This window comes from Leiobunum rupestre, chromosome 1, assembly GCF_980474605.1.
Source record: "Leiobunum rupestre chromosome 1, qqLeiRupe1.1.hap1, whole genome shotgun sequence".
In the NCBI taxonomy this organism is placed as follows: Eukaryota; Metazoa; Arthropoda; class Arachnida; order Opiliones; family Sclerosomatidae; genus Leiobunum; species Leiobunum rupestre.
The window spans coordinates 18,665,093-18,680,344 of NC_143384.1; the positions used below are offsets into that span (position 1 = coordinate 18,665,093).

General features: G+C 31.5%; 1 protein-coding gene across 3 annotated transcripts in view; it reads right to left on the minus strand.

The window, feature by feature from the left end:
• Positions 1–15,252, minus strand: part of siz (Brefeldin-resistant Arf-GEF family protein schizo) — a 316,897-nt gene that overhangs the window by 103,421 nt on the left and 198,224 nt on the right. Inside the window, exon 1 of one of the 3 annotated variants that reach the window (XM_090176245.1) lies at positions 4,341–4,936. The exons of the other annotated variants lie outside the window; for them this stretch is intronic. Coding sequence (XP_090032371.1) covers positions 4,341–4,525 — 185 coding nt within the window. The 5' untranslated portion in view covers positions 4,526–4,936. Of the gene's footprint in view, positions 1–4,340; positions 4,937–15,252 lie in introns of those variants that run through there. 3 annotated transcript variants of the gene reach the window in all.

Sequence of the window (15,252 nt, forward strand, 5' to 3'; positions counted from 1 at the left end):
GAGGATTTGTGGAATTTAGGCAGATTTCGAGGATTTGTGGAATTTAGGCAGATTTCGAGGATTTGTGGAATTTAGGCAGATTTCGAGGATTTGTGGAATTTAGGCAGATTTCGAAGATTCGCGGAATTTAGGCAGATTTCGAGGATTCGCGGAATTTAGGCAGATTTCGAGGATTCGCGGAATTTTCCGAATGTCCGACCCCTGTGTTTTTGTCAAAGACGAGGAATTTGAGTTAATGGATTCTCAACGCACGTGGCTTGAACACTCCAGTCCCGCATCAAATTTAATGTTCATATGGGAACTTAAAAATAATTTGTTATTTCCGCGTATACTCTCTCAATTACGATTGCATAATATCACTTCGGTAGTTGATGTTTGAGCTTGATAAGTCTTTCATAGAAATTAGATTTTTCGGTGACGATACGGAAAAGTGGCAGAATTTGCATTTAAAAGAGTTGTCATTTGGTTAATTAATTTTTAGAGGCTTTTTTTGGCAATTTAGCAAATTGAGAGTTAATTCGCTATTGAGTGTACATCCGAAAACGAAGATGTTTCCACGTTATTTCTGTACGACTTTTCTATTTCGTGATTTGAGTTTGAAGATCTAAGACTGTTTTAAAGATTTTATAAAGGAATTAAGAAATCTTGAGTTTTCACACTACGATTTTTGTAGATTCCCGAGATTTTCACACTACGACTTAAGAAATAATGAGATTTTAACACTACGATTTTTGTAGATTTCCGAGATTTTCACACTACGATTTTTGTAGATTCCCGATAAATTCATACTAAGATTTTTTAAGATTTCTTGGGATTTCAGAGATTTTAACACTAAACATTAGGAATCTTGAGATTTCAACACTACAATTTTTGAAGATTCCAAGATTTTCACACCATTTTTGTAGATGTCCGAGATAATCATACTAGGTTTTGATATTTCTTGGGATTTCCGAGATTTATATATCAGATTTGAGACTTTTTCATGCCAAATCTCCCAAAAAATTAATCCATTTATTTTCCCACCCCCAAAAGTCTCAAAATCTCAAAGTCTCAAAGTCTCAAAAGTCTCAAAAGTCTCAAAAGTCTCAAAAGTCTCAAAAGTCTCAAAAGTCTCAAAAGTCTCAAAAGTCTCAAAAGTCTCAAAAGTCTCAAAATCTCAAAAGTCTCAAAAGTCTCAAAAGTCTCAAAAGTCTCAAAATCTCAAAAGTCTCAAAAGTCTCAAAAGTCTCAAAATCTCAAAAGTCTCAAAATCTCAAAAGTCTCAAAATCTTAAAAGTCTCAAAATCTCAAAATCTCAAAAGTCTCAAAATCTCAAAAGTCTCAAAATCTCAAAAGTCTCAAAATCTCTAAGTTGGCTCATTTATATCCAAGTGTGTATTCCCAATCATAGATTTAAATCCAATAAGAAATTCCAAGGGATAAAAAAATAGGTTCTGAATCGATTCTAATAAAATTCGAATCTAAGAAAACTAAAATAATAAAAAGAAAACTAAATTTAAGATTTATTGAAATTTTATATTGTATAGCCGATAGAAGAAATGTCTCCAATGGTTTCTTAACTGTAATTAATAAAAACTCTAAAAAATAATTCAAGCCAACTAAAATAATCAATAAGATTTAATTTCAATTTTTAATTTTACATTATATAACCGATAGAAAGCAATTATCCAATGGTTTATAACAGTATTTAATAAACTCAAAATTAAAACTTAATTCAAGCCAACTAAAATAATAAGTAATTAAATTAAATTTTTAATTTCAGTTTATATAACCGATAGAAGGTCAGTATCCAATGATTTTTAACTAATTAATTAACCCAAAATAAAAACTTCATTCAAGCCAACTAAAATAATAAATAATAATTAAATTTCATTTTTAATTTTAGATTACATAACCGATAGAAGGAAAGTATCCATCAATTACTTTACCATTGTTCAACTAATAAGCTCAAAATAAAAAATTTAATTTAAGGAAAATAAAATATTAAATAAGAATTAAATTTAAGTTAATTTAATTTAAACTTTAGAAGTAAAGAATTCATCAATTACTACAAAAAAACTATTATTGCTCAACATAATCACAGACTGATTTGATTTATATTTAAAAAAGTGCTTACTCTGTAAAAATTAAAATAAAATCAACAATATACGCGGAAGTTACCAATCTAAGCACCGTGAATGGATTCCCTACCACCAGTACCTTAATATAAGTTAAAACAAAGGAGAGTACTATACCATAATTTCCCTGGACGAACAAAATTCCAAAGAGGCCCCAAGCTTTCTTTATATACCATTTTAAAGTTATTTTTTACGCCGATAAGAAGTGTTATAACATACTTGAGAAGTCCAAAGGGTCTTTACATAAGCGAAACTAACGCCTACATTAACCCACACACAAGCCACAATCCCGCCAAATATCTCGGGTCTTACAGTAAGTTTCTTTCGGGCACTGTAAAATTGGCCAAGAAACGCGCCAGGCAGCACGCCAAATTTAAGACAATTTAAAAAGGAACCTACCCAAAAATGTTAAGAAAAATAAGCTGGTCTAGCCAATTTTAAACATTCCTTTAAAAATAAAAAAGGGTTTCTAATTATTTTGCTCTAAAAAGAAATTGGACCGTTTTTCTGTATGATTTTAAACATATTTCTGAGAAGTTGGTCTTTAGTTATTTCTTACTACTATTTTTACGGTATTTCGTCTACTTTTTGGTACCAAAGGAAAATTAAACCGGGGTTTTGTCAATAATAATAATAATAATAATAATAATAATAATAATAATAATAATAATAATAATAATCATCATCATCAGCTAGGCTAACACCCAAGGCGTCACTTTAGGCCTAAGTCATCAAGCGACTTTTAAAGCCATTAATTCAGGTGGTTGGGTTACATTGCGTAGAAGGGTGGTGGCAAGCCTTTCATTAGACCAAAAATAGGCCAATACCCTGAAAATTGAAGCTAAAAGGTAAAATATAAGCGAATTTAGTCTATTTAGACATTACCTTCAGAAGATATTTTTACGGTATTGGCTAATTTTAAGTCTAAATGCGAAATTAAAATATAGCATATTTTAGACTACCTTCAAAGTATTTTAAGAGTATTTGTCTATTTTTGGTCGAAAGGTGAAATTTAAACCAATTTAGTCTATTCTATACAATACCATCTACATGCCAACAGCAATCCTATTTTAGGTGTACATGCGAAATTAAACAGGACAGTATTTTAGACTAAATACATTAGACTTTCTCTAAGTATTTGTCTATTTTTGGTCTGAAGATTAAATGTAGTATTTTGGTCTATTTTAGACATTAACGTCAATTAGACATGTTAACTTTATTTCTCTATTTTTAGTCTAAATATGAATTATATATTTAAAATATCAATAGACAATAGTTTAAATTAATGTTTTCACATTTTGTTAGAAACGTGCAAGTTCATTTTCAAGCGTTGACCAAGTGTAAATGTTTAAAAATACGGGGACCTAATCGGGTCTATTTCTGCGAAAACCACGATTCGGCGCTTTCATTATTGCGCAATTCAACGAGAAGTTTATGTACTTTCCCAAAAAAATAGACGGGCCCACCCACAATTCTACAAATTCCATTATGTTTTTTTTTCAGGCTTCAAGAAACACGAACTCGAAGTAAAGACGAAGTGGTTCGCGTTTCTATTTGTTTTTTAGCAATTTCTATATTACTAGAATTGACAACTTGCTGACAAATGTCACGCGTCATTGACGCAGCGCGTTTTTAAATTTATGGGATATTCCTAACGTTGTCAGTTTTGCGGTGAAGTTTGCAAATAAGCGGTCTATCCCGTGATTTTAGGGTGACTATGTTGAAATCACAAAAATATCACTTTTTACGAATATTGCGCACTTTGAAATGGTGGTAAATATTGCGTAATAATATTTGAAATCATCTTTAGAAGATCTTGAACTTTATTTTCATTATTCTGTTCTAAATCTTTAAGGTTAGGGAAATTTATTATTGACAACTTCAATTTTATACCATAACGTTATTTACCATCAGTTAAATACCACTGCGGAACCCTAAATATTAGAAAAATTGATATCATAATGGTGAAGGAATAACGCATTAATTAATAGCTTTTCTTAAAATAGTCTCGGTCACCTAGCGGCTAAAAATAACCTAAATATAGCAGATGGAATTTCAAATTTATATTCAGAGCAGTAAAATTAGACAACGCTAAATTAACGTTTGTAAACAACTGTTAACTCGATTTTTTGTAGTAATAGTATCCTAAATAAATCTTATATATAAGTCATATCAACAGACCCACTGACAAAGCCAAATAAATATAAGCTAAATGATGTTTACCTGACATGGGTAGATGTTACTGCTTTGACCTTGAGGTAATATTTTCCAGGGAGGCCGTTAAGTTTATCCCTAGCGTGGACAACCGATTGACCGCCGATCTTGGCAGTACGCCGTTTGTATGGATGCCGGGAAGCGACGAAAACCGCTTCCTGGAAGATCAGATTGTCCTCTTCCAGCGAGAACATGGCGACACATTAAACACATTCGCGTAACAACATCCAAATTGGCAAAATAACAATTAAAACAATAATTATAATCCGGTAAGCCTTGGTACACTTGGCTTCGAAACGTCGGGTAAAAACAAAACAAGTTACATCGGCTGAAGAGCGCGCGCGCGCGACCTGACAAAAAAGGAGACGCAAAAACGAAAGCAGACGACGCGAACGCGTTTTATTTTTTTGTACACCGAACGAACGTGAGCTGAAAATAAACCGTAATTCCGATGACAGTCGCGCGAAATCGTGGATGTTTTACGAAATGGTAAGCCCCGTAAATGGCGACAAATTGTCGGCTTCGAGCGAATAATCCAAATAAATGGCGAACAAACAATAACAAAAATCAAGCGTCAAAATATAGACGCGCGCGCCGGGAAAAGATCCAGTCGTTCCAAAACGCCCGATAGTCGGGCATGGAATGAAAACTTAATATGAAGCGACCCAAGTTCGGGAAAAATCTTATTTTTGCGTCCCCCCAGACTCGACGCGCCAAAAAAAAACGCAACATCTCTTCGTTGAGTAACACTAAAATTTTTATAGGGTTAGGCCTTTTCGAAGCCTGTTTTATTCCCCCCCTCAGCTTCGCTTGTAGAGTTCCCCCGGTATATATTTCTTTAGCGCGTCAACGCGATCGCCGCGCCAATAACAATTAGGTAGTCAAAGACGGAACTGAGGCAGTGCCCTTAGAAAATATAAATGGAATAAAATATTTTGGGTGGAAAGGGTTTTTGGCGAATGGTTTTTTACTTCTCCATAGTTTGGGTGGTGACTTTGTAAAAACCGGGTTTGCTAAATTTCTAACGACTATATTTTATGATAGGATTTTGATAGGATTTAAAATTCGTTTTTCAGTTATAAACTTTTGTTACGCGCCCAACGACGTTTTGAACTAATCATGGCTGGCAAAACTGCTATCGTCGCTTTACATTTTGAACTAATCGTGGCTATATTTGGTTAGCTAGGCAACACTATTTCCTCTGAACCCAGTTACAAGCAAAGTATTTTAATCATTTTTTAATATAGCTAATTTACGCTATACGAAGATAACATTTTTTAAATTTAGCATTACAAAAAAATATTAACACCATAAATGAAATATAGTTTATTTCACTAAGTAAAAAGGTTTGTTTAAAAAATAACACAATAAAATAGTTAATTCCACTAAAAATGTAAATATCCGATATATAAGTTATTTAAAATTTGTCCTTCATACTTTATTACAAGCCTGCAGGGGTAACCGATGGAACATGGCAGAAATTTTCCCAAAATCACCACCTACAATCACTATTAGCATAAGTAACAATACTGTAAGTAGGACACTTTCTATTGTTTTAAAGCTCCGACTTGGACTTGCAACAGTGTAGAATATTATAGTGTTGTTAATTTTCCGGAAAAATAAAATGCGGAAAATGTTTTCCGCAAATCGGGAAAATTAAAAAATTAAACGTAAATTACTTTTTAAGGGTTTTTAATTTTTTATTGATGTAAAATGTCTAATATCAGTAAACATACAAAAAAACATTAATTTTGTTACCTTGTTAATCAGTCGAAGGTTTTACTTTTATATTCGAAAAAATGAGGCGAAAATGCCGCTTTATTTAAATTTGCAAACCATATATTAGACTAATCATGGAATTAAAACTTTTTTATTTTTTTCGGCAAAATACGGAAAATTCTCCGGAAAAAAGGCCTCGGTCATTTTCCGGAAAATTTTCCGACTTACAACACTAGAATATTGTAGAGTATATTTCGCCTTGGACATATTTAGCCACTCTGGGGCTCTGTGATAATTTTTTCTAATTGTCATTAGTCATTGGTACTATGTTACTTATTCAATTAGGTGATGAAAAATGGCGGTCGTAGTAAAGGGCAATGTCGGCCATAGTGAGAAAAAGTTAATCATTACTCGAAACAGTATTGCCTAGTGTCACTTAACTGCATCATAAGTAACGTAATTATCTAAGTATATCACATTCTTTATCACAACCCTAATTTGTTTGTTGCGCCAATGACAACCTAAATTTTAACTTGGCTAAGGTACGAGTTATTAGTAAGTTTTTTAATTTCTTCAAATTTGTTTAGGATTTAGCTATATTATCCCTTTTAATTATGGACTAATCTACTTTTTCGCGTATTTTATCATCCTTCTCACAGTCCATAGGTGGTTTCTTCTAACTTAACTTATCGTATATTCTATTCTCCACCACACTCCCCCCTTTTTCGGCTTTCCGTTGCTATATGCAACGCGTTTTGAAATTTTTAATGTTTAGGCTTAGTTTCTCCTTTAGATTTGACAGTCGCCAGCCAGATTTCCCGCACGGTACTGATGAGTTCCAAATAGAACGAAACCGGTCTACCGTTGGAATTTCTGGCTATTTTATTTAATTTTAATTTATTTTATTACTCGAAGATCTATTTGATCCGAGTTTCGCGTTTTGTGCTCGAAGACCTATTGGTACGAGTTATTAGTAAGTTTTTTAATTTCTTCAAATTTGTTTAGGATTTAGCTATATTATCCCTTTTAATTATGGACTAATCTACTTTTTCGCGTATTTTATCATCCTAAGGACTAGTAGGCCTTTCTATGAAGTAACATTGGCCTTATTTGTTTAGATGTTGCTGATGCGTCACGGGTGACGTCTCGATGACATTGGAGTTTATAGGCATAAACTGAACTGAACTTCTACGTATTTCGTGACCAAAGAGCTACATAAAAACAAGTTCAGCAAACGTAGCTTATTTTATAGAAAGGCGTATTCTCCGTGAGTTGTTACTAGTCTTTGGAACTACAGACCACCTACCTCAAGTGGGACATGTATCGATGGTAGTAAATTAATTTTTTGCGTGTCTCGAATGTGATGCGGTTTTTTTAAGAGCGCGCCATCTCGCGGAAAGTAGAGGCAGTTTAGAAGGTACAAGAGACGATTACGAGAGACCATAATAAATAAAAGAATTTTCACGAATTTTGTGTTCACTTTTTTTGAAATTTGGATTTTGGTTTCAGATTGATTTAGGCCGATTTTTAGGTTAATTTTAGATTTATTTAGGCCGATCTTAGAGATTTTGAAATTTTTATATTTATTTAGGTCGATTTTGGAGATTTTGGGATTTTAATGTTGATTTTTAGATTAATATCAGCCGATTTATGATACATTGGGATTTTCAAGTTGATTTTTAGATTTCTAAAATAATTTTTTCTCTGAAATGTACAATATTTTTACAACTGTCGAACTAATGACATACTTATGTGTTTTACATTACTTATGGTACTATCGATATATCGATTAAATTAAACCACAATATCTGGCAATATATAACATTTCCTGTTGATTTATTAAGCCCGAAAAAAAGCTGATTTGTAACATAGAAAAAAAACGCCATTACGAAGCAAAATATATCGACACACGAAATAAACGATTTTTCTAAACCGGCAATTTAGGCCCAAAAAATAATATCATTTCCTCATTAAATACGTTTAACACCTGACAAAAAACGTTACTCCTGGAAAATAATAATTAAAATTCATCATTAAAACTGTTTTGTACGTAATTACGTATATCGCTTTCACTAGAGAGAAACTACGCTGAAAAAGTGGAGCATTTTGAGGATTTAATATGTCAACCGCGTATAGGGGGCGGGACAGACGCCTATATATAAAAAACCGGGCGACAAGAAATCAAGATTTACCGCCATCTAGCTTCGGGCAATGGAACTTCGCCTTTTCATTTCTTTTTTCGCGAAGTTGGGTCCAAATATTAGGGTGACAAAATTATTCTAACGGTTTCTTGTATATTTTTTTTATCTAATACGGAAAATATATTTTTTCCACTTCTACTAACACGAAGAAATGGAAAATTAGGTTTGTAGTGATTTGAATCTGTAATGTACCGGGTTTGCAATTGTTTTTGTAATGGAGGAAATTGAAATAATACTTCGTGGAAGTGGAGATTTACCCTAAAAAAAGATGCTACCGAAACAATAAAATAATCATAAAATATTATACATAGTTGCCACAAAAATGAAATTCAAATTCCCTGACCCTTGTAAGGGATTTTCCCTGACTTTTTAAGGCCGAATTTTAAATTTATATTTTACTTTTATCAGAAATTAATAAATTTAAATGGTCTTATATAAGCTTATTGCAATGCTGAAAAACGTTCAAGGAAATACATGATAATCATAGAATTTGTCATAGATCTAGATTAAAATTACCTTAAAAAAGCGTCAAGATAAAATTTAATTCCCCGACTTTTTACAATTCTTAAAATTCCCCGACTTTTTAGGTCTATTTTTAAATTCCCTGACATCCCTGTTAAAAATATTTCCTGTATTATTATTCTTTTGTCCATTACGCTACAACAAAAAAAAGGGTTGCAACTTTTTTGTACCAGCTAGTTCGAGAATACGATAATGAAAAATTTAAAAAAAGGAACTAAATTTCAGTTAAATTAAAAATCTCAAGCAATTAGCGAAAAATAAAATATCCAATTAAGAACTTTTAAAAGGCGATACTTTTAATTTAACAACCGTGAACGTTTCTTTTAATTCCTAAGCCTCGGTCACTACGAACCAAGGCTTAAGAGGTAAACTACGTGCGTGGTGTAAATCACCTTTCACCGAGGGTTAAGAAAAAATGAATAAGAAGCCTTAGAAGCAGTAATTAGTTTTGATTTTTTTCGGCTAGCTTTCGTTAAATGGTTCTATGGCCATCATTTGAATGCGAGCCGCATAACGAGTTGCCTCATTAAGTTCGAAATGCAATCTTAATAAAAATAAAACGAGCCAAGGCTTAAGCCGAGGCCCGATTTCAACGATACACGGCCGTTCCGGGCACGAAAAGAAAAATATAATTAATCTTTAGCTCCTTCTCGCTACTAGGCTAAAATATCTCTATTTACCATTAGATTTTAGCCCTAAACCAGCTCAGATTTAAGTATTTATGAGGATTCGGGGGAAATGTAGATAGCGCCTGATTCCTTTTATCGGTAATGGCGTCGTTTGGAAGGCAGACTGCGACCCTAACTTTTTAAATTGGGGCAGATTATAAGCTAAAGCAGCTTGATTTAAATTAGAAAAGATCAAGTTACTTATATATAGGCTAATGTGGTAAGCTAATATTGATATTTAGTTAACTTAAAAAGGGCATTAAAAAACAAAGTTTATTAGATATTATCAAGAATCATTGCATTGATAGTTATTATCCCTTAAAGTCTACCTGCACCCAAAAATTAAAATTTAATATTTTATTAGATTATGTATAGTTGTCAACACGGTCAAAATTTCATATACAAATATGAATTATTTTATAAGTTATTCCAGATAGAAAATGTGAATTTTAGCAGACAAACTTCCGCTTTCAATTGACCCGAAAACACGAAATCTTGAATGTATGACGTAGAAGAAGACAAACAAAATAAATTTTACTCAAACCGGCAAATTGGCTAGATCATGATGACGTATGGCAACTTTTGGCTACACCCTAGAAATTAAAAAGCCAAATTTCCAGGACAAGTTATGTCGCGTTGAACGATGAATACTAAACCTTAAGAAATATATTGCTCTGATTACCGTATCATGGTTTTAAATACCAGTGGATGGAACTATAATTACCCCATCTGTATGAAAGAAACATGTCTTCCAGGGAATAATTATTTCACGGTTGGCGCTGCTGTAGTCTAAATGAGTACATTAGCGACCCGAATTAAATCTTATTTACATTCGAGCCCGTCAAATTAACTAGCATATGTGACTTCAGTGATGCTATAAATTAAGTCACGCACACTTTTAAAAACGGAATTAATTTCTATAGAAGGTTCTATAAGGAGATGCACCGAGAAAATAGGAGACAGTGCAGGTAGTCTTTAACTAGCAATAACTACATTATTGATAATATTAAGCTATTTAACTAAAAACTACTTGTGACTTAAATCTATCAAACTATGCATTTTGTTCATTGAATATTTTCTAATTATGTTAAATAAAAACATCTATAAGTTAGTGTATTATTAGCTACAAACTATTATCACAAGGAACATAATTATAAAAAGTATGAAAATTAGAAAACATTATCACCGAACTGATTTTTAGAGTTATTACGCAATCTAGGTGTAGTTCTCAGCACAGTAGTAGTATTTTTCGCCTTGGGCATAGTGTCTTAAATATGCCCAAGGCGAAAAATACTACTACCAAGGGCGATAATATACTACTCAGTATGAGATAAATATTTATTGTCTTACTTATAACTATCACGTTACTTAGGCTATTAGCTTAACAAACTACGTAAGAATTACTATAAACTACCTTTATTAATTTAATACATTTCAGCCCTAAGATACGACCAATGTAATATTAAGTGTCATACTTATGACTATCACGTTACTTAGGCTATTAGCTAACAAACTACGTAAGAGCCACTAAATAATACCATTGATATTTTAAAGACATTTCAGCCCTAAAATGGATCAATATTAAGTGTCATACTTATGACTATCACGTTACTTAGGCTATTACCTAACAAACTACGTAAGAACCACTAAATAATACCATTGATATTTTAATACATTTCAGCCCTAAAATGCGATTTATGTTAAGTAATTAAGTGTAATACTTATTACTATCACGTTACTTATACTATTACCTAACAAACTACGTAATATATTTTGATACTTTTCAGTCCTAAAATGCGATCAATATTAAATGTCATACTTATGAATACCACGTTACTTAGGATATTAGATAACAAAGTATGTAAGAACTACTATATAATACCATTGATATTTTGATACTTTTCAGCCCTAAAATGCGATCAATATTAAGTGTTATACTTATGAATACCACGTTACTTAGGATATTAGATAACAAAGTATTAAGAACTACTATATAATACCATTGATATTTTGATACTTTTCAGCCCTAAAATGCGATCAATATTAAGTGTCATACTTATGACTATCACGTTACTTATGATATTAGATAACAAACTACGAAATATATTTTGATACTTTTCAGCCCTAAAATGCGATCAATATTAAGTGTTATACTTATGAATACCACGTTACTTAGGATATTAGATAACAAAGTATTAAGAACTACTATATAATACCATTGATATTTTGATACTTTTCAGCCCTAAAATGCGATCAATATTAAGTGTCATACTTATGACTATCACGTTACTTATGATATTAGATAACAAACTACGAAATATATTTTGATACTTTTCAGCCCTAAAATGCGATCAATATTAAGTGTTATACTTATGAATACCACGTTACTTAGGATATTAGATAACAAAGTATTAAGAACTACTATATAATACCATTGATATTTTGATACTTTTCAGCCCTAAAATGCGATCAATATTAAGTGTCATACTTATGACTATCACGTTACTTATGATATTAGATAACAAACTACGAAATATATTTTGATACTTTTCAGTCCTAAAATGCGATCAATATTAAGTGTCATACTTATGACTATCACGTTACTTATGATATTAGATAACAAACTACGAAATATATTTTGATACTTTTCAGTCCTAAAATGCGATCAATATTAAATGTCATACTTATGACTATCACGTTACTTAGGATATTGGCTAACAAACTACGTAAGAACTACTATATTGATATTTTATTTTTCATACATTTCAACTCTACAAAGCGATCAAATAAGTCCGTGGTTTTTAAAAGTTAGAAACGCAAATACAAGTGTGTTTAAATACGCGTAAAAACGTCCTGGCTAACAAATAATAAAATAAAAATTTAGAGCCATAAATTTTTTTCCTTCCCACAATAAAACCCCGGCTACAAAAAGAAACACCACCTTCTCGTAATTATTCCAGCAAATAAAATTCCAGAAAAATCTTTTTCCAAATATTCTCTCGTATACATACGGTCGTAATTTTCATTTTAAACTTTTATACGATACTCTAAGAGATAGGGATTTTGTTTTTTTTATTCGTTTTTTCCCCTTCCGAATTACGTATACTTTCTTTAAAATATTTTTTTTTCCAAATTACGAGAAGTCCTGAAATATAAATATATATTTTTTTCTCTTTATACCCTTTTATTTTTAAAGTCGACAAAATGTGTGTGTATTCCTTCAGTTTACGTCTCTCTTATTTCCGATAAAAAAATCCCCTTTAAGCCTTGGTCACAAATTTTTTATATTAGATATATGTATATATAGCTTTTATGGCGATGAGATGAAAGGCCTTTTTTGAATCATTAATCATGGGCCCGTTTTTTATCGCCATCTCTCAGAGGACCGGATAACTTTAAAAACTATTATTTTTACTAACGTCAATTTTTTCCGTATTTGGTACGGAAGGTACAACAGGGAGACAAATGTTATACGTATATTGTTTGTTGATATGATATTAAATATTTGATGTTTTTGTAGAGTATTGAATTAAAAACGACGATGAACGAGATAGGGTTATATGGGAAATATCATTTCAAGATCATCCATAAAATAAACGTTGTGTTGTCGAAATTGAAAAAAGTCTTAGGGAAAAAAATTGTGGTGAAATACTAAACAAAGTTAGGCTATTTTGAAACAAAACGAAATATTTATTTGAACATTTTTTATACAATTTTATCGATTTTATTTGATTATGAAAAAAGTGCATTGAATTAAAAAAGGATGAACTAAATTATTCCCAAAAACAGACTTAGTTTATAATCATTGACGGCCAACAACCTAATAAAGTTATCAATCATCAAATACCCAGCAAAAATTTACTTAATTATCAATCATTCGATCCGAAGCAAAAATTTAGTTTTTATTTAATCATTGAATGCCAAGCAAAAATTTACTTAATTTTCAATCATTCGATCCGAAGCAAAAACTGACTTAGTTTTCAATCACTGAATGCCAACAACTGATTTACTTTTCAATCATTCGATCGGAAGCAAAAACTGACTTAGTTTTCAATCATTGAATGCCAACAACTGATTTACTTTTCAATCATTCGATCCCAAACTTGACTTTTCAATCGATACATCTCAGCTTTGAGCAGTCAAAAGTAAACGATTCTATAAAATGCTCTTTTGGTTTTTAATATTACCATAAATCAGGCGCAAATTTTTATATTTTATTTTCACCCAATCAATTTTTCCAATCAGACGTGAGAACTTAACGAGATAATATTCGTCTCATTAACAGATAATTTACATCTCAAAGAAAACTGCCTACTAATTTGCATATTAATAACCAAACAGGGAATCGAGTTTGAAAAAAAGGAAGAAAATTTAGAGGGGAGCTTCTTCAAATATTTTGAAACAGGTACGAGGTGATAATTAGCCCATCTTCCTCCCTCACCAACTTAGAATACTTGAATTTATAAAATGTCTTTACGCTTGCCCAACTTTTGAAATGTTGTCCTGGAATAGTTCAGGGTGACCAGAAGCTTTGAAAATTTTAGAGGAAAAATAGGAATTTTAGGGGCGAATTTTAGGAAAATGTAGGAATTTTAGGGGCGAATTTTAGGAAAATGTAGGAATTTTAGGGGCGAATTTTAGGAAAATGTAGGAATTTTAGGGGCGAATTTTAGGAAAATGTAGGAAATTAAATAGGCGAATTTTAGGAAAATGTAGGAAATTAAATAGGCGAATTTTAGGAAAATGTAGGAAATTAAATAGGCGAATTTTAGGAAAATGTAGGAAATTAAATAGGCGAATTTTAGGAAAATGTAGGAAATTAAATAGGCGAATTTTAGGAAAATGTAGGAAATTAAATAGGCGAATTTTAGGAAAATGTAGGAAATTTAATTGGCGAATTTTAGGAAAATGTAGGAAATTAAATAGGCGAATTTTAGGAAAATGTAGGAAATTAAATAGGCGAATTTTAGGAAAATGTAGGAAATTAAATAGGCGAATTTAAGGAAAATGTAGGAAATTAAATAGGCGAATTTTAGGAAAATGTAGGAAATTAAATAGGCGAATTTTAGGAAAATGTAGGAAATTAAATAGGCGAATTTTAGGAAAATGTAGGAAATTAAATAGGCGAATTTTAGGAAAATGTAGGAAATTAAATAGGCGAATTTTAGGAAAATGTAGGAAATTAAATAGGCGAATTTTAGGAAAATATAGGAAACTAAATAGGCGAATTTTAGGAAAATGTAGGAAATTAAATAGGCGAATTTTAGGAAAATGTAGGAAATTAAATAGGCGAATTTTAGGAAAATGTAGGAAATTAAATAGGCGAATTTTAGGAAAATGTAGGAAATTAAATAGGCGAATTTTAGGAAAATGTAGGAAATTAAATAGGCGAATTTTAGGAAAATATAGGAAACTAAATAGGCGAATTTTAGGAAAATGTAGGAAATTAAATAGGCGAATTTTAGGAAAATGTAGGAAATTAAATAGGCGAATTTTAGGAAAATATAGGAAACTAAATAGGCGAATTTTAGGAAAATGTAGGAAATGATTAGGCTAACTCTAAAATAGGCGAATTATAGAAACTAAATAGGCTAAGAAAAATATGGGAAAAATAAGGTAATTGTTGCATATCGGTATACTTCGACTCGAATCACCTACAATATTGATAATGTTTTGTACACTGCTTTCTTGCATTATTGGATCACTTAGCGGATTTACAAAGCTCGTACATTTCAAGATTTTGTTCGAAAATGGCAGTATTTACAGTAGATGATGACACGTACAAAAAAGTTCTTTCGTTTTCAAAAGACC